Raw genomic sequence first — 26712 nt, forward strand, 5'->3', positions numbered from 1 at the left:
TGTGTTAATTTATAACAAGGGTAGCCAATCTGTGGCATGTTACAGACTAAATAGGGAGTAGAAAGCAGAGGAAGGGATCAGAGTGGCACTGGAGGTGGGCATAGGCTTAGTTTGTGGCACGTCTGCTGAAAAGATTGACCTGCACTGGTTTATAAGATGCAGAAGAGGAGACTTCTTGAATAGCTTTGGGTTGTCTGTACAGGCAATTTCTTCTGTCACAGAGATCCAGAGAGATCAAATCAAAATAAGTCTCTCAAAGGGAAGGGCTACTTAGCTAGAGTGTAAATAATTTGTTTGCCTGCTGCTGCCATTAAATTGTTAGGCTGCTCCTGCAGTGGCTTTGATGATATTTGGCCCAGATCAGAGTGCTAGATTGGATTTTTTTAAATAGCTTCCATTCTCTTGTTAAATCAACTGCCAGGTGCTGGATTTACCAGAAAACGCTTGTGAATGTAGCATTTTAATAATCTTGCTTCCTTTTTCCTTTTGCACTGTATTGTATTAATTTTAAGCTGCTCTCCCTTGTTAAAGTTAAAAACATAGTTTTTGTAGCCCCTAATTGTAGATTTTAAGATGAAATGCAGCATTCTTTCTTTTTGAGATTATCTGTCTAGACTTTTGGACTCTGAGGGAGATGTAGATTAGTTACCATGTCACTTCCAACGGCAAAATTATGTGTGTATATACACTCATATAAATGTGTATGTGTACTGGTTTGTGTGTTTATACATGCATATACACATTTATGATTGAAATGGATTGATATAAACTAATACTACACAAATATGCTTTGCATTTGCATATATTAGATATGTATATGTGTGTGTATCTTGACTCAGAATCTAGTGCATTAATTGCTAGATCTGTTTTCATCTATGCAAATTCCTTTGGAAAATGTTCTTGTTTCAGAATATTCTTTTATTACAGAAAGAACCCCTTCCTTTGCTATGATTCCTTTTTGATAGGCAATAAGCAAACTTCTCTAACAGATAGCACTTCACTGGTTTCTCTCTTCCTCTCCACTTCCCACGTCATTATTTATTTTTAAGGAATCAGAAAATAATATAGGATGCTTGTGGCTTTGCTCCAGTTGTGCTAGCCAAACCAGGAAACCTTGTGTCCCTTTACAGCTGTTTTGGATATTCATTTAATAGCCAAATTGAGGTTTATTCTTGGCTGAGAACTTCTGAAAGAGTTAGACTGGAGAGCAAAACTGCAGTATTCAGTTATCTCTAGTGATGTTCTGATGGAACATTTGTCTCATTGCAAAATACCAGTTCAGGTTTGAGGTGAGAAGGATTTAAAAAAACATGCAAAAATGTGGTGGAGTTGCTTTGAGAAAAGTTGCACTGGAAGGTAAATGTTTGGAATCCATCATATGTAATGGAGGAGACAGAACAGGAAAAATATCTAGCAAGTTAACTTTTTTAAAAGTTTCCCAAAACGTGGTACAAAAAATTCCTTATAAAATATGACTAAGCAATACTAGATACATTAGATATTTTTAATACAATCATGTTTAGTTATATAATAACACAGATATGTTTCAACTGTAGGCAGTAAAGCAAAAAAAAAGTGCATTTCTCACATTGATAAAATCTTGTGGTCTGCTACCCACACAAGTGTTGCATTGTAATATTCTACTTGGTTTTTCTTTTCAGTATCAGAATGTGTTCTGCCTGTTATTAAGCTGAGAAAGAAACCTTCTTTGTGGGGTATGTGCTGACATTGAGTTTGCATTTTGTTTTTAAGTATCTACTGATATTAAGGGAAAAAAACCCAACCAAACAAACCTCATCCAATCTGTCTTTCCTCTTTCCTTCCTCTCTCACGTACCTTTCAACCTTCTGCATAGTTGTTTACCAAAGCAGCCTATCAACACAGCTGATGTTTATTTGTTATCAGTACAATATTTTATTTTTTTGGTTGCATGAGGCTGATATATTCAGAATGAGTAGAAGTGATTTCTGTGATTTCTTGATTCTATTGCCGGCTGCAACTACTAGACAGTTCTATCTTCCTGAAAGATCAGTTTGCTTTACAATGTCTGTTTTAAGGTAAATTCATGGAATTAATTATTTCTTAATACCATAACAAATGTGGAAGATGGGATTGAGTGCACACTTAACAGTTTTGCAGATGATACCAAGTTGGGTGCAGATGTAGACACTCTAGAGAATAGGATTCAGAATGGCCGTAATAAACTGCAGAAATGATACAAAAGTCAGTCAAATTAAATTCATCAAGGACAAATGCAAAGTGCTATATGTAGGACAGAAGACTTGCATGCACAAATATCAGGGGTGGGCAATTATTTGGGCTGGAGGGCCCTTAGGGCCACTTACCTGTTGCAGGCTGGTCAGCAACCCCCTCCCCCCCCCCCAACAACAGCTCACCAAAACTCCCTAAGTGGTAGATTACTAGACAGTCTGGGGGTTCCCAATGGAGCGAGCCAGCAGGGGCTCTGTGGAGACTGACCCAGGACCCCCATGGCCAGGGCATGCTCAGCTGGGTAGGTAGGATAGAGCTGTGGGCAGGCAGGGAGTGGTGTCCAGGGATGGGATGGACAGACAGGGCTACGGCCAGAATTGTGGGGAGGGAGGGAGAGGAGGTGCCAGTGTGGGGCTGGGGTCGGGGCAGAGCTGATCCACTCCACCACCACGGCTTCTGAGAAGTGAAGTCCAGCTGCTGAGCCACCCCAGGCCTGCTGCGCACCCAGGGGCAGTGGGACCAGCCGCATGTGCCATGGCCAGGGCTGCTCCCCATACCCGAGCCGGGCGAGGCTGAAGGACCTATTGCAGACCGTATAAAGTATATGCGCTATATTTTGCCCACCCCAACAAATACAGTGACAAATACAGTAAGTAATGATAACATCAGCAAGTAATAATGATGCATCAGCAAAAATTAGTAATGAGAAGCTAGAAGAAGTAATACTCTTTAAATACCTTGAAGCAGCCATCACAGAAGTAGTATAAACAAAGTGCAAAAATGTAGTACACACAAAAATAGCTATTGCCATTGAACAATTAGCAAAGCTGAAGGAAATCTTGAACTAGGAGCAACCTCACAATGAAAACAAAACTCCACCTATTATATACTATTGTCACTTCAGCAGCTCTGTGGCTGTAAGACCTGAACGTTCACTAGTGCACTGGAAAAGCAAACTGAGACCTTTGAAACGTAGTGCTTCAGAAGACTTCTACACATACCCTACACTGCACACAGAACAAATAAATATGTGAAAGATCAAATCAGACAGGAAGTCAGCAAATGCGAATCCTTGAAATCATAAGAAAAAAATGCAGTGGTTTGGACATGTAACAAGAAGGCCCAACACCCTTACCAACACCATCGTATAGGTTGCTGTGGATGGATGAGGAGGAAGAAGACCTGGGACAAGGAGAACCACCAACATCAAAAACTGGACAGGATTAAAACTGACTGACTGTACAAGGGTTGCAAAAGATTGGGAAGAATGGAAGAAAGTTATTGATACATCAAAGGTTCCCCAGTGGTCCGTGAGGTCTCGGGACTGATTTGACTTGACTTGACAAATGCAGACTGGGGAATGCTCAGTTAGGCTTCCATGGTGGAAAACTAGCACCTGGGGATTACAGTACAGCATAAACTGAACATGAGCCAACAGTGCATGGAAAAACCAACAAACCCAAAGCAATAGTATATTAGGATATGTTAATGGTAAGTCACTTGCAAAACATGGAAAATGTTCCTTCCAGTCTGTTTGGTACTGGTTCAGCCTTGCCTGGAATTTTGGACCCTGAACTTCAAAAAAAGATGTGGAATAATTAGAGTCCATTTTAAGAGTCCAAAAGAGTAGCACAAAAATTTAGAGGTCTGGGAAAGATGATTTACCAAGAAAGGAGAAAAGAATTAGAATTATTTAGTCTGGAGAGAGAGGGCAAAAGGGCAATTAGTAAGTCTTCAAATGCCTGATGGGTGGTTGTAAAGAAGATACTGTAGACTCTTCTCTGGCTGCAGTGAACAAAACTAGGATCAATGGTCTAAAACTGTAGCAATGGAAATTTAGGTTAAATGTTAGGAGGAATTTTCTCACTCTGCTGGTGGTTAAACATTGGAACAGGCTTCCCAGAGAAATGGTGGAATCTCCATCCTTGGAAATTTTTGAAGAGTGGTTTAGGCAAACATTTGACAGGAATAGTTTGTTAGGGTTAAGGTTAGTTAGAGCTGATCCTGTCGTGAGCAAGGAGTTGAGTTAGATAACCTCAGAGGTCCCTCCCAGCTCTGTTTTACTATGATTCTGTCAGATAGCTATACAAAAAGTTAACCTAGGTATGTATAGCAAATCAGGTGGCATCAAATCTCAATGTTACTAGCTGTCAACTTGTTTATACATATATAGTGTACTGCTAATGATAGTGGTGTGGTGAAAATGGTGCAGTTCTTCTCACAGCCACATTATTCACATGCTTAGAAATAGTTATGTTTTATGAATGAAGTTATATCATCATAAAGTACCCTTTTACTGGTATTAGGGCTTCTACTAATTTTTACAATGTTATCTTTTTTTAATCAGTGCCTCATTGAAATAAATGAATCAGTACAAAAGCTCCAGACCTTATCGTTTTATTCTGCCGCCTACCACCTAGCATTGAGAAATCCATGCAGGATATCATACAGTCATCTTTTTCAAAGTAAAAACTCTGCTGTGATAGTACTGCACTTCTTATGTCTTTTATATATTTTTTAACTATGGTATTACTTTAATTTATAACTGGGGTTTTATTCCTTTTGATACTAATTTCTCACAGCAGTATTAAAGTATAGTAGTACCTTGAAGCAGAAGATAATACTCTGTGGGGAAAAAAAGTTTCATAAATACCATTCTGATGATTCAAGTCCATTTACAGGCACATATTATTACAGGTAATTTTGAAGGATGTTTATCTTAAAAATATCTGCCAATGATGCCAGTTTACATGATTGTAAACTGCTGGGTTGAAGTGAGAGGAAAAATTAAAAAGGAAGTGGAGTTGTTGTTAGGGAGTAACTTGTTTAACACTGTTTTCCTAGTGTTTTTTCTGTGGGACAATTTTGTTGAGATTTTTTTTTTTAATTGTTTCCCCCGACCATTACACATTTAGTTTAAAGAAAAGCAAATATTTTCCTTAAAATTGTTTTTGACACACTTGGGTTTAAAATGTTGAATATTATTAGTGTATAATTTTAGCATGTTGGGCTTAAAAAGAATGCAATTTCAGTAATTAAGAGCAATTTTAGTATTATATAGTTTGGTTTGATTTCCTGGGGTGGCTTGGCATAAGAATTGGAAGGGGTTTTAAGTATGTATGTATCATGACAATTTCCAGAGTATTCTTCATTTAATTTAAAAGGAGTATAGAAGATGCATTAAAAAAATTATTTATAATAGTCTATGTGACTAAAAATGCTGCTTTTTTCTGATCACATGAAAATCTACTTTACGAGCTATTGTAAATGAGTGTAAAGAGCACTGCATTCCAGTTCAAATTTCAATTGCAGTCTGTATGCCTTGCTCCATATATTTATTGCAAGTGTTAATATATGATTTGATTTTTACTGAAGATATTTGTTTCCTTCCCTCATTTTATGAAGTAAAGGCTATAAATAGAAACAAAATACTAGGGATTTTTTAAGAAATCAAAGATTGATGTAGTTGTCAATAAACATATACTATTCCTGTTAAATAAGGTAATCTGTATTGGAGGAATGGGATATATTTATACTCAATTTCAAGAATTTTAAAAATTCTGGAAACAATCAATTTGCCTCCATCTAGATCTAGAAAAACAGTAGTTCCCTGAAAATACAGCTGTGAAGTTTTAACATGTAAACACACAGATCATGAAATGGTGAGACCAGTGCAATTAATGAACTGGTAACAATTTTGAAAGCTTATTGTAAATAATGCATAAAAGACAACTGGTGGATATATTTTAGTTAAGCTTTTCATTCAGTCCCTCAAAGGAAACTAAATACATGGTGAACGGGAAAGGGATGTCAAACTAAAGAAGAACTAAGGGACGCGGGGGAAAGGATGAGGGGTATAAGAATAGATGAGCAATTCTCTGTGTAGCAAGATGTTAGTAGTAGCACAACCAAGGGATCAGGACTAGATGCCATGGTGTTTAGTATATTTATTGATCTAAAAGGAGGGGTGAATTGTGAGCTGGCACATTTTGCTGAGATCACAGAATGTTTTAATTTAGCCAAGTACAGGGAAGTAGTAAATTATCTATTCTATAAGGGGAAAAAATTAGGGAGTTAGAAGGAACCTCCAGGGACCAATCCCCTACACAAACTAGCAAGATGCTTCATTTCTAAACTTTTCTCAGACAAGTGCTTATACAGCCTTCTCTTGAACACCTCCCATGAATAAGATTCCACAACTTCCCTGGTCAAATTCTTTACTGTCAGGGCAGTAGCACATTGAAAATTAGGTTTTGTGCGTCTCTTCCCTCCTCCCCTTTCTCCATCCCACCCTGAAATGTTTTCCTCTGACATTTTGCAGAAGTTTAAACCCATTGTATTGTATCCTGCTCTCTGAAGCAAGGGAAAGTATTTGGTCTACATCTTTGTCAAACCTTTCAAATATTTGAAAACTGTTATTTCCTCTAAATCTCCTTTAAGCTAAAAATACTTAGTTCCTTCAAATTTTCCCTGTAGATGACATGTACCACATGTCTCAAGAGGGAGAGACATGAATTTAAAAGATGAGAGAAAACAGCATCGAGTGATATGATAAAAAGCTATAGAGAATAAGACACTACTTCATATTTTAGTTGATCATGTAAAGTGGAATGTTCTCTGTGTTTAGGTTTGGCAACCATGACTCAGATCAGTGCTGTTAGATAGTTGATTTGCCTAGAATATTATCTACTTCAGTCTTACAGCTATTTCCCAAATATCAAGGTGTTTTTTTTCCTTTCCTCTTATATCCATCCATCCATCCATTGAATTTTTTTTCCCAATATTAATGTAAATCTTCCATGTACATATGGAGGATACCTCACCTTAATATTGTGGACAAAGAAGTTTCATTGTTTACAAGCTCTTCAAATGTAGCCTTTTTTAACACCCAGTGGATTCTTCTGGGATACCAAACTGTTTACATGTAAACTTTAAGAATGTTTTATGTAATCTTAGACTGTTTGCTCCTGTGGACAGGAGCCATCCTTTTTTCTGATCTTCAATGGCATGGAGCGTTACAGGCTTCTAGTGTATTATAGGAGCACCCCTAAAATCTACTGTAACTATTACAATAATTTTAAATTGTGTGTGGTGCTTCCTTCTTAACTTTCAGTCGTGTATCATATTTTTCTAATTGTTTCTACTTCCACACCCAACCTATGTGTATAATTCCAGCCTATAAACTTAACGTATTTATTTTTCCTCCAGATTTTCCCTTAGTGAGTGAAGATTAGAATGAATGGACATATTTCAAATACCCCTCCTGGTGGATATGGAAATTACTCTTCTCAAATCAAGTAAGTTCTCCTTCACTCTTTCCCTCACCTACCAGGAAAAAATAAGTTTGTTTTCTCATTTGTAAGCAAAACAAAAAATCATCAACAGCAATAATAAAAATGTGACACTTTAAAGAGAATTCTCAGTTTCTGTATTATGTAACCACACTGAAAAACAGCCTCGATACATTGCGTTTTTTTGTCTTAGTGGTAGTAATGTAAAGCCATATTGTTGAATGGCCTCTTCCACCTGTCTGTAGCAAGAAGATATACCACAGCAGCAATAAGATATGTATTTGTTAGTTTGGAAAGGGTGACCCCGACTATGTTTGGATAATTAAATGACTTAAGTCTCTGCTAAATCCAAGCATGAATTTATCTCCTTCTTCAGAGGTTAGACCATTCTTTACATGGGTCAGAAAATATCTTCCTCTCCCCTTGCACAGAATGGCATGTGTGTATATGTTTACTGGTGGGGAGTGGTACCTGACCTGTGCTGGGCAGGTGACATATTGCTAACTGACAGAGGCAGGGCATTGGTCTACAGAAATGAACTGATTTTAATCTAGTACTGAAGAGCATGCATTTCTTATGTCTATTGCCTAGGGGATGGTACTGTCTAGTAGCAGGTGGGACCCTGCCCTGCCAATTCCAGGAGGGCAATTGCAATAGTCTGGGTGTGGAGCTGGGAGGTGGAAAGGCATGGGGGCACTGGCTTCCCTTTGCAGGTTTCTGCATTCCTGTCCTTGGATGGGTATAGTGGGTGAGGTCTGTGCTGTGAGGAGCCCTCCATTAGCCCCTACTGACCTGATCCCAGCTTCCACCCCTTACCCCCCAACCAAGTCTCAGCCCTCCAAGGCTTTCACTCAGAACCAGACAAAGGCCACAGAAATGTTCAATTAATTCATTTACTGAAAGTTAATTGAAATTTTCCCATGCCTCCTAGTCCATTTTTCCCAAGCATTGCTGGCTGTCTCCTAGCTAGGCAGCTTAATGGGTGCTGTGGCTTCCCTCCACACCTCCCATTCTAGTCTAGGGGTTAAGGCGGGGAGCAGAAAGAGGACTGTGCTACCAGGATGGAGCCCCAGGATTTAGCACAGCAGAAGGATGGAGCCTTAGACAGCAAGGAAGTGTGCTTCCCTGTGGCCCCATGCTGCCACCATACTAAACTCTGGTAGCCCTGCCCCCAGCATGGAGCTGAGGTTAATTTCTGCAGCAAAGGCCTTTCCTACCACTCCAGGATGAGAAGCAGGGGCGGGTGGGGGGGGAAGAGGAAGGGCGTGGGGGGTGTGGAGTGAAGCCATAGTACCCAGGCTTCTAAGCCTCCAAGCTCCATGTTTCTGCCACTACTCCTCTGGCCTCTCCCCTGCCACCCAAAGCAGGAATAGAGAGAGGGTGTCTGAGCTCTTAGTCACACCTCTTCCCACTAGCCCTATAGTGGCAAGTGAGATCGGTGCAGACAAGAAATTGTATTAACCCTTAACGTGCAACTGCTTATAGCACGTTCTAACTTTTAATACCACTTAACATCCCGGAGATTTAGCATGGTTTAAGTGTACCATGCTCGTTATCCTGAGGTGCCACTGTGGCCTGCCTTTTGGATATTTGTGAAACATTCTTGTATTTACTCAGGGAAGAAATTTGTTGTTCTTTTCGTTATAGCCCAGTGTAATCAATTGGTCTTTTCCTTTTCTTTTTCATAAGAGAAACACTGAACTTTTAGAACAGTGGACAGTTGCTCATTTAAAAAAAAAAGAGGGAAAAATCACACCAAATTCAAAGTCCTTTTTGACATGTTGTTGTTATTTATTATGTTGATAACAGCTATAATTTTTTTCTAGTGGTAACTGGAAGCCCCAATCTTGGACCAGGGCCCACTATGTTCTGTACAAACCCATGCCCTGCTCCAAATGATTTACTCATACTGTAAACTATGCATGATTAGCACATGACATGGGATGTGCATTTATTGTTGCCCCAATTGGTAGCACTAGGGTATGACTGTGTCCTTGTATATGTTTACAAGCCTTCATGAAGACCTGTAAATAAACTAACTGTGATCATTTTATTACAGTGGATATGGCTCACCCACCTTTGCACAGGCAGAAAGGGAACAAAGTTCGAAAACGAGTGCAAAGGCTCTCTATGGTAAGGTTGCCTTCTGGGATTTTAATTCTATTATTTGGTTATATATCAGTTATGACAATGTAAGTATCAGGATATCATAAAATCATATCTGAGTCGAATCTAATTGTGCTAGAGAATGTTTTGTGTGATACATTTTTATGTTTTATATAATTGTATAGATCGTTTCCAACCACTAACTGTAAGGGGGGGTAACACTGATACAGTACTTAATGTGAGACCAGCACACTACTCCTTCCATAAGGTGGACAGTGTGAAGTTGGGAGATCTGGGGTCTGTTCCCAGTGGTGTCGCAGACTTATCACAGCTAAATAAACATTCCATGAATCAGGGGGCAGACACAGCACATTTACACACAGTGACTTCACTTTTACTGTGTGATGAAGCTGAGTGGCCAGGCAGTGTAAAAGTGCCTACTGCAGGCAGCTAGCTTGCCAGAGCTGGTTGTGTCTCCTTTCTTTACCACAGGGTAAATTTACAGTAGAGTAATATCCATGGTAGATTACTTCATGATAATTATGTACTGTGACAACCCCTTTAGTTTCTCAGTTTTGCAAAAAGGCAATGTAACATTTACCTGTCACAGTCTTGGCATTAGGCTTAATCAATTATTGTTTATAAACCACTTGCAGCTCCTTGGCTAGAAAGGACTGAAGACAAAAGAAGTTTATTATTGTTGAACATGACTACTAACTCTGTCAAGCTGAATGGGCCTAACATTTGTCCTCCCTTGAATCATGGGTTAATAGTTACAGGAGGATGCTGGGAGTCTGTACTTTTCACTTCTGTTCCCCGCACTGTCATTTAGAGTATATCAGCATGGCACAATGAATTCCTGTGTTGAGATACTGAAACCATCTCTGAAAATGTCAACTGGGGAAAGGGAAGCGAAATAGCCATGTTAATGCAGTGCTCTGTCCTGGCTAATTGTACTTACTGAATAAGGTAGCCTGGGTAACTCTGGCATTGCATCATGCCATACGCACATGCCCTTGATGACTTTATGATTTTGGACGTGACAGCTTAATCTTTCTGTGTATTTTTACTGTTTTAATCTTTCAAATGGGTAGAAAAATCTCTGCCAAGAACTGCTCTCGTAGTCTGGGGAGAGGTTAAAGTAAACCAAAATCAACTACATTTGCTTAATCCATAAAGTGGTAATTGCATTTCAGTACTCTGGCATTACTTTCCCTCTAAGTGCTAGAGAAAAGTAAATGCATTTTTACAGCTACTAATTAGCAATTATAGATTATTACTATATATTCTGTAGTGTTGTATAATACATGGGATGTGTTTGTGAACTGGTGTTCCCTACTGGAAATAAACTTTTATATTTTATATTTGTTAATGTGTAGACTGGGATCTGGAGAAATCACAGACATGAGTACAGTGGGCAAATGAAGGAGGCTTAACTGAGAGCTTTCTGTTAACTTGGATCACTCTTGGATTCTCTTATGTTTCATGTTAATCCATCTCCATTATGAATGCTTAAGTACTTAATGAAATAACATATTTGTAGATAATCTTCTTTATGCATCCCTTTTTCCTCTTTGGCCTCATAGGCTAACAAAAAAGTCAGTGAGCCTGGGTTGGGTTTTGATAACAGAAACACCATGTTAATTTGAAGTCAAGCAGAAGGCAAGGCAGGGTGACACCATAGAAACTAAGTCATTCAAAAAGGCATAAACTTTTGTGGGCAGCAGCTTGTTTTGTCAGATGCTATGAAAGCATGTGTGTTCAGATTATCAGGTGCTATGCTAGATGCTTTCATAGCCTCAAATGATCCCTCCCCCACAGACAGCCCCCGAGCTGGGTGTGGCGCTAGGGAGTGGGGCAATTCAGCAGCCTCCTCAGCGGTTGCTGGAGCACCTCTGCCTGCTGGCTAGGGCCAGTGCAGGCAGGCTCAGTTTCTACCCCTTTCCCTCCCCTTAAGAGCTAGTCTGTCTACCATTTTTGACTCCACCTACTATAGCCTTATAAAGACTATTAGTTAAGTAGAGAAGGTTAACACAGGCTGGGAAGCCAAAGGAGTAATATCTATTCAGTCCTGGGTAGGGCTCCCAGTGAGGGAGGAATTACCAGGAAGAAGATGGTACTAAAATCCAGAGGTGACAGAGTGAATAGTTATGAACTTCAAAAGTAGTACAGATAAATGTCTTGGGGGAAGAGATTGGAAGTGGCCCAGGATAAGGCATTAAGGGTTAAGTGAGGCATGCTGGCCAGTTCTTATTACTGCTTGGGGCCTGGACCTAGCCCTCAGTGGAATAGTCTCCCTATATCAACCCTAGGGCACTACATGGGTTAAAGATGTCACCATGGAGGAGAGAGAGAACACATACCCTGTACTTGAGATAACACAAGGGCTGGATGTGAGTTTGTGGGGGAAAAATAGCATAAGGTAATTTTCTGAAGAAAGGTGATAAACTGTGGCTAGGCGACTAAGAAAAGGACTAAAAACCCAACTCCCATTATATGCTCCAGTGCAGCTCCTGTTTATATATTTTTTTACCAAATACCTTGGTGATCTTTTTTTTTTTAGTAGGAATTTCTGCATTCTGCGTGCATTCACTTGACAGACAAAATTGTGTATGTTTATAGCATTAGGCTATGGGTAAAAAAGAGTAACAATCAGGGTTCAGTTAGATCATTCTACTTTTTGAAGGTCCAGAATGTTAAGGTTAAAATGTCTGGCTTTTTCTAGTTTATTATTATTATTATAGAAAAAGTCCATTAACTTTCTGTTACTATGTGTAGCAAAATTGGCATAGCTATGTGCATGTGTTCTTGTTTTTTTTTCTGTAGTTAGGTGATATAGTTTCCTGAGAATTTTATTTTCAACATAGTAGATGATTTCAGGTGTGTAATTCTCATGTATGGGTAAAAACAGAGACAGATGGATAGATTTGGAACCAGTACTGGACAAAATAGTTTCACCTCTGAATACCTATTAAAATTCAGTCCAGGTCAGTATTAACTGACACTTGTACTGTGTAATTGCTGACTGATAGCCCATATAAAATGATTTGGCCATCTTGCTCTATTTCCTATAGTAGTAGATATATCACAAAACCACAGCTGCAGTTGCCAAGAACTGAATGGGCTTGGAGATTCAATTATCTTGTAGGTCAGATGCAAGACATATTGGCAGGAAACTGACATAAAAATATGCACTGTGCTACTTGTGTTCTTAGTTCTGTAGAAGCAAAAGAACATTAGGCTGTCAGTGCCACCAAATATCTGTAAATTGGAGAAAAGGAACAAAAGGAGCATATAGGCCATTTAGACACCCCCTTCCTCCCCACACACATGTTTCAGGTATAGCACAATTAACTGGTCAATTTTGCAATTACCTTAAGACTTTGTGTGTGTAGCAGGGTCTTTCCTGTGGTTGGGAGCCCATCAGCTAACAGGGCTCCCAGTCATGGAGGTGCATCAAGCCCAGTGTGAAAACCCTGGGCCTGGGAGAATGCAGCTACTGTGCTCCCCAAAGCTCGGGGGGTACATGAAACGCTGGGCTCATGCATGCAGCTGGAACCTAGACACATGATTAGCATATTGGTCCTGGCTGTATGAAACATGCATCTGGGACTGAGTCCCTGTACCTGATGGGACCTTCAGTCGTGCACATGTGCAGCCAGGACCCAGAGCCCTGTCAGGTGTGGGACTCCCAGTCCTGCCTGTGTGTGGCGTAGCTGGTACTGAGAGGTCCATCAAGTGCAGGACTCTTGGTCCCAGCTGCGTGTTGCTCCCATGGCTGGGAGCTCCCTCAAGAAAGGAGACTCTCAGCTGTGGGAGCCTGCTTCTTGTCAATGCAGGATCCAGGATTAGGCTCCACCTAAACCAACAATAATGCATCATTGTGTCTAATGTGTGAATCCACAATCATGCCTCCTGCTATGCACATAGGGGGCTTCGTAACACCTAGCTAGAAAAAAATACTTCTGAAAAGTAATGCAACTGTTTTAATTACAATATTTTGAGAAGCCGTCGCCCTACCCAGCTGACTTCAGCATGTCTATAATACCCTCCTTTTTCCCACTGTTAAGAAGTTTTTGTGCATTCCTGCACTCATGGGTGGATCTAGGATTCTGAAAAATGGGGTGCAGATGGTATGACACATCATCACATATAAACCACATTTTCTTCCAGTTAAAGAGAAAATAGAAACTTTTACTAATACAGTGTTTGGGAGGGACCAGGGGAAGCAGAAGGACTAGCTCTGTATTACTGTATTTACTTGAATATAAGATGACCCTCACAATAATTAGATTCTATATATGGACTTATTTATATATTTGTTATAATTTTCCAGACATAGAATCTAATCATTGCAGGTTTACCTTGAATTTGTCACCCTACCACTGCTACACCAGAAAAAAATAATCTGGGGGGAGGGAGGGGTGTCCCCTTTGCCCTCTGCCTCCCTCAACTTTTTTTGATAACAGCCACCCCACAGCTTTATTTTCAGACCCTGGTCTCCCAGAGCACATGGAAATTAGGGGTACATTTGAAGATACTGACTTTGAAATAAACAGCAGAAACTTGCATATAGACAAATTACTATGGGTTCCCAAAGAGTTAGTTCATTCAGAATTGGTGTATTTTTACCTTTTTTGAAACTGCTTCAAGTTTAGGCACAGGTACTGTATAAATACTTTTAAGCAGCACTTTTGAACCTACTTAGATCTAGTACAAACTGTGTATGATATTAATCCAAAGCCAAAAGACTAATGATTTACCATAGAGTTCATTGGGCTCATTCCCTGCATATTCAACAGAGTTTCAAGCCACGGTGTCCCACAATTCATTGCTGAGTATGTGCATCTACTCCAGGTTACCCTACCCCTCTACACCCAGAAAAGATCCTTGTGTTAATCAGCCCTTACTTGTGACTAGAAATGAATGTTCTTGTCAAAAGTCCTGGGATCCTCCAAAAATGTATATAGAGATGAGGTGCAGGAATACCTGGTCCAGCTCCATCTCATGCAGGGCAGGACCAAACTAATCAAATGAGAGGAGGTGATAGTTCAGTTAGAATCATTTTATTTTGGGTCCCACTTGGTGGTGTTTTCCAGACATTTAAGGCTGGTGAAGATACAAGGATCATTGCAAATGGAAAGAAAGGCACAGCTTAACTGTAGGAGTGAAGATAAATTCTAAATGTATTCAGTGTAGTGGCTCACCATGACTTGAAAGAGTTGGTGCTGGGTGGGACTGAGCACAATGGGCACTGCCATACATCTTTGTGGTAGGTTTTTAATAGTATGTTTCCCCAGTATCCCTTCTTGGCCTCTTGTGGCCTAAGGTCAAGTGTAGTACCAGGATGGGGCTTTTCTCTTGCACTCCAGGAAGTCTGACCCCTTTGAGTTTCCCCAAATGCAGGTAACTGGACTGCACAGTTTTGTGACAATAGGGGGGACTGCCTTAACACTCCCCCTCCCTCCCCCCTTCCGAATTTGCTTCTTGCAGCCATTGGTGAGAAGCAAGTAAAACTAGGGCATCTGAACCCCAAAGCCTCTGGGCTTGGGGCTAACACACAGTATGCCTGCCATGGATTTGGGGAGCATCCAAAGTCCCATACTGATGGGTCTGGGAGAGAGGATGCTTGCCCAGTGGCAGAGCCATACAGACTTCAGTGATTGAGCTCTGCTCAGTCAAAATTAGGAACTTGACTATTAGGTTTGCACAGTAGAACTTGGAACTGAGTTGACTCTTGAAACAAAATTGAAAAAAAAATATATGGGCCATGTGTTTTATAGTCATACTCGGTGTTAGCTGAATTTAATCAACTTCATAGTTGGTTTCCAAGAGTGAGCACATGCTGCTTTTGGCAGCAGTTTAATAATAGACAGTGTATTTAATGAGGTTTCCTTGTATGCAATTATAAGATGAGGTGCTTTTTTCCCCATGCTGATGGGGGGGAGAGGAAGAGAAACCTCATCTTATATTTAAGTAGATACAGCATTAAGTTTATGACCAAAGCAAAAAAACAATTCAGCTATTGGAAAGTTCAGTAATTTCCTAGAGTATTCATAAAATAAAATAAAAAAAACAGAACAAGCTAGGCAAAAATAGTCAAAGGATATCGTATCATTAGTTCTTTAGTCATTATAGTTAAATGTACATCTTTTATTCAGATTCGTAAAACAAAATCTAGTCTTGAGTGTCTTGACAGTACCTCTAACAATTCATTATCAGTTATTTCTACACTTGAGTTAAGGTTTTTATCTAGAGTTAATAAGAGTCAGCAGGGCTGTAAAATAGGAGAGATTACCAGGAATAGCTAACAGACAGCAGTATTGCAGAAGAAAGGATAGCTTGAATGGTGAAACATGATGATCATTAAAAAGGCTAGAGGAATGTTAACACTTGTGGTGTGGGGAGAGATTACTAGGAATCAGGGATAATAAACCAAATGACTTTCTGAGCCGTGCCTGCATTGAAATGCCGCTGCCCCTCCCAGGCAGCTGGTTTTAGAGTTTGGATGGAGCAGAAATCAAAGCAGGGTGCAGCTGCATCACTGTGCCTCTTCTGGATCTGCCCCTTTAGGGATAGGGGAGTTTACTCTGTGTTTGGATGAAACAGATTCAGTTTTGCTTTTCAATTGGGTCAGTAGCAGTCTTTGTTTCTGTCCAGTGTATTTTTCAGGAACAGCCATGCCTCTGTATCTACTGGCCTATATAATATAGAAACATCTAAAAATTTAGTATCTTTCTATTTAAGTTTCACCATCTAAGGCAATTTTTTCTTAAGTGCCCAAGCTGAGTTTTCAGAAGTGGTTAGGTCCACTGGCTCTAACTCAGTGAAGCCAGTGGGTCCCAACTGTATACCTTTACTTGCTGAACGGTAGAGCTTCAGCTCCTAAGTCACTGAGGCAATTTAAAAATGGGAGGATAAGGTATTCTTAAAGTAAAAATGTTTTGTGATTATGAGGGTACTTGGAGGGAGGAAAATTATTCACATCCACCTCCAAAAATTGTTTAAAGGATTCTGTGGAAACATCCACTTATTGAAGGTATCAGACTTAAAGTACCAGCTAGATTTGTGTTTAAAGACTTAATGTTAGAAGGTTGTTCTTTCACTGTGGTCACGCTGAACAAAGTTGCCTTGCATTGCTTTTGACCCTCCAGTGCTAACTGAAGATTTTATAAGGTTCTGGCATTTAATACATGTGAGGGAGTAAAAAGGTCATCTCTCTCCATCCAAACTATTTGACATATTTTTAACTGTAAGTGCTGTGTGCTTTTTTCTACTAATTTTCTCTTCATGTTAATTTTTTTCATTGTGGTGCATTCTTCTTTGGACCAAGTTACCAACTGGGCTCAATCTTTTTTTAAAAAGTGTCCACAAAATTGTTCAGTTTCCATAACATTTTCATCTGAGCCTATTGTTGGGAAGAGGTATGGCATGTTGTTTCTGACATGGGCGCTTGTCCAATAAGAGTCAAACTGGAGCCACACTTTTCATGGCCCTCAACTAGTTATAAGATTTGTTTGCTGAAGTCTTAGCTGCATGTGTGCATGTTCATGCATATGTCAAGGGCTACTGACAGATACTAAATTTATTGCACAATGAATTACATGATAAAAGGTTCTAGAATGTGCAGGGAGCCCCATGTCCTGTAAAACCCACATGGTATAGTACTGCACTGCTTGCCTTTAAACTTGCTGGTGCATGTAAAGTTCTGGATTGAGATCCCCGGACATTAGGAGGGTGAGATGGGAACTGTAGCATCAGACACTAGTTCTGAACACTGTGCTTTCCATGGTCATGGTACCCTTTGAACATCCAGATGTGTGGCAAACTGGTGATACTGAGCTCCCTGTGCATCAGCGGTTGTGTTTGGGATTAGATAATTTTCATGCCAAATTGCAAAGATCTTGAGTTCTGTCATGGGCATCTGGGATTCATGGTAAACCTTTCTCAGAGCCCAATCTGGTGGCTAATTTAACATTTCCCAAGGGTCAAAGACATCTTTGTTTCTAACTCGCTCCCTGCCTGGCATAACCTATTTTCTGGAGATTCTGTGCGTTTCAGTGAGGGAATGGTTACGTATTTCAGACACAAGAAATCCTCTGTGCTACCCAGTACTCTTTTAAAATGTATGTTCTTTGCTTCTGATTTGAGCTTTGGCCATGAATTGGTATCTCCACCTGTCTTCTGTGGCAAGGCTTTTCCTTGTTCCAGGAGATGTGTGACTTCTTTTGGAGCCAGTACTTGTGCTTTGCTGAGTGTTTGCCAGTGGGTGATAAAGAGGTGAAAGCGCTTGAGATCCTAAATTCTCCTTCAAGGGTAAGCTGGCTGATAGTGGCACAATAAATTGTTAGATTACTGACATCTTTCAGCACTGAATCTAGTACTGCTAATATAGCCTCTTTAGTTTGTCAGTAAAGTCAGGTGTGTTCTGCTTAGAGCTGTAATTATAGTTGTGCTGGAGCTTAGGTGGTAGAGGCTTCAATTGTGGATTTTCTTACTGTTCAAATATTTGATTCAAAGTAGGGACTGGAAGGATTTCAGAATGTTTCCTGTATACTACAGAGTTCCTGGGCCTATTAAACTAGGAGAATTGCAGGTGGGCTAAAATGGTGAAAAGCTTATAATGTATTTCTACTCCTTATACTTCTTTTACCCCGCTGTAAGACTAAGTAGGGGTATAGGGCTCTCATCCTTTCTGTGGATAGTAGGCCATACTAAGAAATGCGCTGCACACATGTTTTTGCAGTATAGCAACTTCCTTTGTCATCACAAAGAAACTTATAGCTGCCAGAGCTGGAATCAGAAGCAAAGGCAATCAACACCTGTGTTTTACTTTATTTGTGAGGACTGAACCTGGGACCTCTGGATAGAAGAGCACAGATAGAAAAGAAAGGTGTAGGCACAGCTCTAAGATGGTTTGTATTCTTGTTTTTACTGTTCAAGGGTAACTCAACAATACCAAATCATCTGCGAAGACCAGATCCTTTTCAGGCATTGTCATTAAAGGATCAGGAATTAGTTTGAAGGTTAAAGCAGGCTCATGTTGCTTGAATCTTGGTTTTGACTGGGCGCAGGAGACCAGGATGTGAGGAGTTCCAATAAGAGTTGGTTGTCTTCAGCAGCCACATGATGTCATCATGGGATAATGAGTCATAGCCAAAGTGACCATATATAAAAATGACTCTGAGGTTTTTGTGAGATTTCTTGGCTTGCTCTATAGGATATAGGATTTTCAGGTTTTCTGAGTAGCTAAATGCTACAGTAAACCCACATGCTATCTCAGGCAGTTAATGCATTTCATCACCCTGCTCATCAGCTGCCTTGAAGATAGCCATAGCACAATGGATCCAATCATGACTGGTTGCCAGTTCCCCTAGGTGCCTGAGTTCTATTTGTAGGTCTGCCTGAAGTGACTTTGTGCAGTTATCTGTGAAATTGGTGGTGAATGACAGTTAACTCTTAAAATACAAATACAAAACCTTCCTACAGAAACAGTCATGAAAAATGAAGGCAATCATTGAAAGAGTGAAAAGTGGAGTGAAGAATGACAATCAGCGAAAGAGCTGGGACTAGAGTTCAGGGTTGAGGAGCCTCTCCCTTTTTCTGTTTTTTTTGCTTCAGAACAATGCCAGAAAGATTGTACCTTTTCATATCTTCATGACACTGGCTGCATCAGGAACCAGAACCTCAATGAATTCCTGGGAGCTGGCGACAGTGATGGAGTTCTCAGAGGCCTGTATAACTGTGGCGAAGTCCACATCAGAAGGACTTAAAAATCTTCTCTGGACTGATACTCTGCATATACCTCTTAGTTAGTAGCAAACACAGATTCTGCTAGTAAGCCTAAAAGACAGAGGGAAGGCACTGGCTGTGAGTAAAATGCTGCACATCTTATTAGTCTTTTTTTTTTCTTGCCATATGATTTGATTTTCAAGTTAATGCTTTTTTTTACTCGTTTTGATGAGGCTTCTTCAGCTGTTGAGTATAATTAACTCTATCTATAAAATTATGTAAAATATAATTAATAGTTTGACTTAAAATGCAGAGGAGGAGAGTAAACTTATTTTTACTATGGGGAAAAATAGGCAGCTAATTTTGTGGCTTTTTATCTGCATGTAAATTATCCATGGTATTAAGATGATAGTTTTTTTGGCAATGTGTTTTAGATGCAAAAGCAATAATAAAAGAGAGAGCTATCTGATTAAAAAGAATAAACTCAATAGTTTTGACAGTTTTATTAATTCTCCTTGGCTGTGCTTGCTCTGGAGCCTCAACTTTAGCCTTAATAATTTACTTCATGCATGGAGGGAGCTGTTGCAATGGCCCTGGGAAGTTGGGTGATTAAAATGGAAATTGAGAACATAATGGCAGAAGAATGTTAACTTTCAGTAAGTCAACAAATTCCATGGCTTGTTTTCAAGAGTCACAGTAAAAAATACGCATATTTAAATACTATGCAGAAGACTGGCGAACATTTCATTGTTGCATTTTAGACTGTCAGAATGATATGCATGAATATTAATTGGGCATTTTCTAATATTAGAAACTTTCAACTCTTGGATTACATTCTAGTATTTCATCAAAGAATTCTTTTGAAAATACTTGGTATATGTGAGGAAAAAAAACAGCCTGACCTCAGCCTCAACAATATAAGTTTCCATCTTCTGGCTGAAAAGGCATGCAAGATTTTTTTTTTTCCCTTCTTTTAAAATCATATGCATATGAAAAAAAAAAATAATTTAGGGCTCTAATGAATGTTGTAACTTTTGGTCAAATAACTAAAAACATGGATCAAGCCATATTTGAGGAGAACAAAGGGTAGAGCAATAACTGCCAGTCCAGAATTACATTAAGTAGTTCAAAATAAAACACTTCTCAATAACGAGGGCCGTCACGAAGTGAATGCATCATATACATCTTATTTGGAAGCCTCAAAATAGGGCTCTAGTATAGAATAGGCTTCATGTTGTCCTTCTGCCTGTGGTCATCCTTAGAGCAGTAGTTTTTTTTGTACTTCCTCCCACTAAAAAAACATTTAGCAGTTATAGCTTGCTTTTTTCTTAACCTGTTTCTGTAAGTAGCCTTTGTCATCACATGTAAGAAGGGAAGAAAAAGCACCAAGAAAATAATTTTGTCAAATTTTCTGTCCATTCCTATCAAAATTAGTTTGGCTTTTATAAACAATTGGTGTTATTTAATCAAGTTTAATTTTAGCAAAATAAAAAGTTATCAAAATGTAGTATTTAGAAAATCAAACTTTGAAAACAGTAATTTTTAAGGTAGGCTTTGGATAATAAAAATGGGAAAAATGACTCTTTAACAGCAGAGAAATTGCACCTTTTAAGCAGCTGGAAACCTAGGATTACATTAAACTATCCTACAGGTATTGGGAATCATGTGCGTCTCAAGAACAGTTTGATGTGGAGCCAGTCTGAAGATTACAGGAATAAATTTTATGAAAAAAATACGTCGAGAAATAATCCCCAACTTGCATACATTTTTTCATGGGCTAAAACCAATGTTTATTCATCAAGTTGTTCAAAGTGGAAGATTTGGACCAAGGATTTGGAAAAAAAAGGTGCACATTTAGAATTGAGCTCCTCAATACACGGCTTGGTGGAAAAACTTTAAGAACCATATTCCTGGAAAATATGGATTTCCATTAAAACTCAAAATGCTTCACATTTTGTTAATTTCTCATCAAAATTTCATTTTAAGAAGAAATTTCCTTTGGCAGAAGGAAGGGAGATTTTGATAATATATAAAAAAAAATAAAGGACTGAAACCTTTTGATATATTTTACAAATAGTCTTTCATTTTTTATTATGTTATAATGCAAAGTAAAAACAAAGTTGAAATTGGAATGACATTATCCCATTGGAAAAAAAAATGTTTTTATGAGCCCCAAACATATCTATCCTTTTCAAATTTTCCCTGAAGGCAAATTTAGGAAACTTTCAGGTACCATTCTTATTTGAGCTAAGCTTCCTTTCTTAGATTTGAAACACTTTATAGAACTGAGTTTGTACTCATGACTCCTAAATTGTATATAGACCTCTGTGGGTGCTCTGTCCCAAAGAATGCTGTATGTTCAGCTTTCCCCATTGAGCCCAGTGGAATTACTTGTATAGATAAGCATTTGCAAAATCAGGAAATGACTGCTTTTTTCCTTTGTTCGTAAAGATACTTTGATAATGAAATCTATTTTGAATGTTTGTTTTTAACTTCTCGAAATATTCATTTGTTCCTAATGTTTACCTCAAGAAAGGTTGATGATTAATTTATCCCAAATTCCCTTTTTCTAATATGGTTAATCGTGAGCCTTGAAATAATTTGATGTGATATTTCCATCTGCCACTTTACTCAAAGCTTGTTGAAAATGGTAAAACAAATGGTTTAATGCTGCAGAGTGAAAGTGAGCAGATTCCTTTAAGATTATAACCTTGAATTCCTTTCATCAATCTTAGTGTAAACCTAGAGCCAACATAGTTTATACCAATAAGACTCCAATAAGCAAATGGATTTGTTCAACTCATCAAGCACCACAAGGCTCCAGGCATTTAAGGTTTCTGATTTCAGTGCTGAGGACAAGGGGACTCTAAGAAAGCCCTAAAAAAAAAACCAAAAAAAAAGGCCATTGGGAGAAACGCATTTTGTTTGTGAAGTCTGCCGACAGTGATTGGCTTCATTGTGATAACATGAAAGTTAGAGTAAGCAAGTGCCATTAGGGAGACATTAGAAAGGAGCAGAGTTTGGCACGAAGACTTATCAGCATATAGATCCCTAAAGACCAGGCAGGATAGTTTTGCTATCATGCTGGAAACTGCAGCTGTTTAAGGCTCATTATTAGCTCTAGTACAGAGTACTTGAGGTTCTCTACCTGTCTGAGTGGGAGTTAGGGGATGGGAGATACGGTGAGTGAAAACGGGGACGTAGCCTTAGGTTTGGCCAGGTAAACCTTAGACACAAGCCAAAGCTTTTAGACGAAACCTGGACTGAGGATGGTTTTGTTTGGCTGCTTGGTTGGGGTTTTTTTCTTATATACTTACCAGGTAAGACAAAATTCAGAAAGGGGATACATTTTAGACATTAATCAACTGTGGGCGTACGGGATTGAGAGAGGAATGTGAGGACTCTGCCTGTTCTTCAACCAGTGCATGCTAGGAAAGTCACAAGAAGTGACCTGGACAGGGGTTGAATAATAAGAACCTGAGTGGTCCTTCTCATGGGCGGAAGTGAAGTTTGCTAAATATTGGTCTTTAAATCTGGTCTTCCAGATTTTTTGCTTACATCTGTCAGAAACTGTATTTTTGAACAGTTCTAATACATTCGTGGTTAAAAAAAAAAAATTCCCTATATAACCAATTAGTCAAAGGCCTGTGTAAATGCTTGTGGTCTCTCTGAATATCAGTTTAGTTTTGCCTGAAAGCTAGACTCGAGCAACTGTGAACTGTATAATACACTAATGGGAAATATAGCCTGAAAAGAGGACTTCTTCCCATAGAATTTTTTATTCCTCTTGATAATATAGATTTAAGGTTTCTGCCTGGATTGTGCATCTTTGTCCCAAAGGTAATCTAAACTGAGAAAATCCATAGTGGGCAGCATGGTATTTTCCATAAAATGCAACCTTGGAAGGTAATAAATGGTAACTCAGATATGGAAGATGTTCTGCTAAATATCACACCTTGGCAAATGGCTGAAACATGTCTCTTGGCACTGAAGGTGTCATGGAGCAGAGCCTGTTAGCCGTCTCATGATATGCATAGGTGATCATTGTTTAGTGATGAATATAAGGAATTCTGTACACCTCAGGGGATGCCTCTCAGACAGCAACATAGCTCATCATTACGGCGATGTAGTGTTGGCAGGCACAAAATGATGCCGATGTTTTGTCGCCGTAGTGACAAGCTACCTCATTATAGCACATCGCTATGGCAATGTAGCTTCTAAAAATAACCATGCACCACCAGGATGGTACAGTAACAACTGTTACTGCACCATCATTTAGTACTTCCTTTTGTGTTTAGTACTGAACTTTTGTGTTACAAATTTGAACCTGTTTCCAATCACTTGCATCTGTTTGTGTAATTTCTGTCCCTAGCTCAAGTGTCTGCACGTACTTCAGTTTGGCCACCTAGAGTAATGGTAGGCCCCCCAGAAGCACTCTTAAGATGGAGGATCTGAATAGTTGTTTTCACTAAAGAGGGTAGATATCTTTTTCAAAAATTGAATCGTGGCCTCTGCTTTAATCAATATAACTGTATGGTAAAGTTTCCTAAATACTAGATTTTAAGCGTGTGTGTGCACTTGAAAACCTGCAAATGACTTCCAGACTTCTTGCTTTTATCAATCAGAAACTTCTACTGTAACCCCTGTTTAGGCCAGTGTTTCTTTAATTTATAATATAAATTTATATTTTAATATTAATATTCTTATTCTCTACCTACACTATAGTGAATGAAGATGTCTCCAAGCTTCGGAAACATTTTGGCAAATGTCAAAATATTGTGCTCTCACTTTGTTTGAAAACACCCACCAGGTTAAGCTTATAAATCAGAGGATACAGTAGGCTTTCTGCATGGCATATTTTCTCCTTTACTGTATCTAATTGTTTGCAGTTAGTAAGTTACGACTGTTGGCCTTTCATCTTTGGCATGGAAATAATTTTAGCTGTTGGGTTAAACTAGACATTGCTTTTTAATTCCCTTGTTTTGCTAGGAACAGAAGGACTTTATTTCTTCAGATCATCCTCCAAACAAAAAAAGAAAGGTAGCAACTGTACTAGAACTGGTTCACTTAATGGTTGTTTTTTTGGTTTTGGTTTTTTGGGAGGGGAGAGGGGAATGTGTGTGGCTTTTTTTAAAGCTTTTAAATAAGTAATATGCTGCAAAACAAAAATATTAGTAACAGTTAAAATGAATGAAGGAACTTTTTGTATTGGGATTTCTAATAATGAAATTATTGCAGTAGATGGGAATGTTTTATGAAAAATCTATGAGCCCAGTCCTAAATTTGGTACTCATCAGTGTTCTGGTATTTGGTTGATTGTACTGCAGACTAATCTCATAAAAACAAGTTGGATAATTGCTGTAAGATTGCCCATGTGTAGCTGTATTCTAGCAAACAGCACTAGCTTTTTTGGAAGAAGGATTGCAAATCTTAAAGGGTGCTCTAACGGCTTCATTTCCATTTCTGAGGCTATAAGCAGATATAACCAAATAAAGTAGGTTGGCTGTGCCAGGTTGATCCACTTCATTGGGCAACATAGACACCATCTGTTTTCTTGCAGGATTGGGCCCCTGCTACTCCCAGGGCTTCAGAAGCCCACTCTTAAGAACACCTGCAAACAGGGATACCCTGGGTTCCCTGCTTGCAGATGTATAGCCCAGGAATCACCTGGCAGGGGATTCCCTGGGTGCATGTACATGCTGCTGTGCCCAACTCGGGGCACACCTCTGCAAATGTTAATTCCATGGGCCACAAAGGATTGGGCCCCTGAAGCCCTAAAATCACCTACCTGGGACAGTTGGAGAGCACAGGCAGCTCTGGATTGCTTGTGCTCTCCCACGATAAAGCAAACAGATGTATGACACACGAGCGGCACAATTTTATACCATCTGTCACAGCCACAAATTTTGGGCATTTGTGGTGCAACAAGGGTCAGGGACATCTGTTTGCTTGGCCCGTATGTCGCCATAAAAAATTACTGCCACCAAAGACAATGTCTGTTTTCAGCCTGAGATGCACAAAACAGCAAGGAAATTATGGACCTGCAAAGCATCAAGGAGCTCCTACAGAGCGATTTCCCAGTAAAATTGTGGAAGCTAAGGATGCTTACTTTTTTTTAAACCCCTGTAGTCTATCTGGCTTGAAATATCTGTGTAAAGAACACTGTTTGGGAAAGTCTTTGTTCTGTATTGATCTAGGACCTCAGCAGGTGTGTTTCTCCTGATGGCTTATAGTACCCTTGCAAGGTATTTGTATAGCTTTATAGACCCTAAGGTTTTCTAGAATACTACTTTTAACAAGGATCAGGCTTTATTTTAATTGAGCTGAAGTGAGTATTTTGAAGTAATTGTATTTCAGGCTTTTAGTATAATAGCACCCTTAATTTCACAAACAATTCAGTTGTGTTTTTTGCTGAAACTGACTAAATATCCGCCTTTCTTAGCTCACAGTTAAATTAATCAAAATGCCCATGTATTTTGTCTTTTAGCAAAAAAATGAATTGCATTTTTCATTCATTACACAAAATGAAACCCAATTGTGGGGGAGAGGAGGGAGCAATTTGCTTAAAGCGAAAGTTAATTCTTGCAAACCTGACACAGTCAGGTCTCCTGTTGATTTCAGTGGGAACTTTACCTGGTGAGGGGCTGTAAGATTCAGCCTTTCAGCACTTGTGATGAAAGGTTCTAAGTAATGTATTCAGAATTTTTTTTCCATGTTAAACTAATATGAGAAGCTTTTTCATTAATTGTTTCATTAACATTTTTCCACTGGCTTGTAATGAGGTCAAAATGATATTTCTGATTTTGCAGCATTTTATAGTGTTCAGAAGAATGATGCTTCTGTTAGAATAATTTAACATGGCTGTTCCTTATCCTGTCATCTGTGTGTATGTATGTGTGGCTTTTTTAACTTTTTGAGCTTATTTCTCCATTTAAATCATTTTAAATAATTCTGAAGAAATAGAGATGAGGCCTGTTTCAAAAGTCTTTCCAATATTCAGTTTCCAGTATTCATAAGACTGAAAGTATTTCCTCCTAATTCCTGGGGCATTTTAGCTGTTGAATTCTGCATAGCAAGGCATACATCTGACTTCAGAGCACACTGATTCACATACAAAAAGCCTTAAACCAGTTTTGCTATGATTATCTAAGTGGAAAGCCAGCAATTAATAAGTGGATTACAAAACAATGTATTTTCAAATGGTATTTAAATCTCTGCTGTCTGGCTGTATCCTGGTGTGTTGTGATGTGACTAGCTTTTGTTTTTATCACCTGGTTCCACTTGGTAGTGTTGGGGTGGATATATACTTTGTGTAGTGCTACAGGAAGGTGAAGGTTTTTCCTCTGGGGTTAATACTAACCAGCTTTTCATT

The 26712-nt window shown here is 39.1% G+C and overlaps 1 protein-coding gene across 2 annotated transcripts in view; it reads left to right on the forward strand.

Moving 5' to 3' along the window:
• The first annotated feature begins 1644 nt into the window (after window positions 1-1644).
• EPS8 (epidermal growth factor receptor pathway substrate 8) overlaps window positions 1645-26712 on the forward strand; it is an 84469-nt gene continuing 59401 nt past the window's right edge. For both annotated transcript variants that reach the window (XM_019544498.1, XM_019544499.1), the window contains exons 1-3: window positions 1645-1715; window positions 7420-7508; window positions 9562-9635. In XM_019544498.1, coding sequence (XP_019400043.1) covers window positions 7447-7508; window positions 9562-9635 — 136 coding nt within the window. In that variant the 5' untranslated portion in view covers window positions 1645-1715; window positions 7420-7446. The remainder of the gene's footprint in view (window positions 1716-7419; window positions 7509-9561; window positions 9636-26712) is intronic.

The sequence above is a fragment of the Crocodylus porosus genome, unplaced genomic scaffold (genome assembly GCF_001723895.1).
Source record: "Crocodylus porosus isolate Cpor-Errol unplaced genomic scaffold, CroPor_comp1, whole genome shotgun sequence".
NCBI classification, from domain to species: Eukaryota; Metazoa; Chordata; order Crocodylia; family Crocodylidae; genus Crocodylus; species Crocodylus porosus.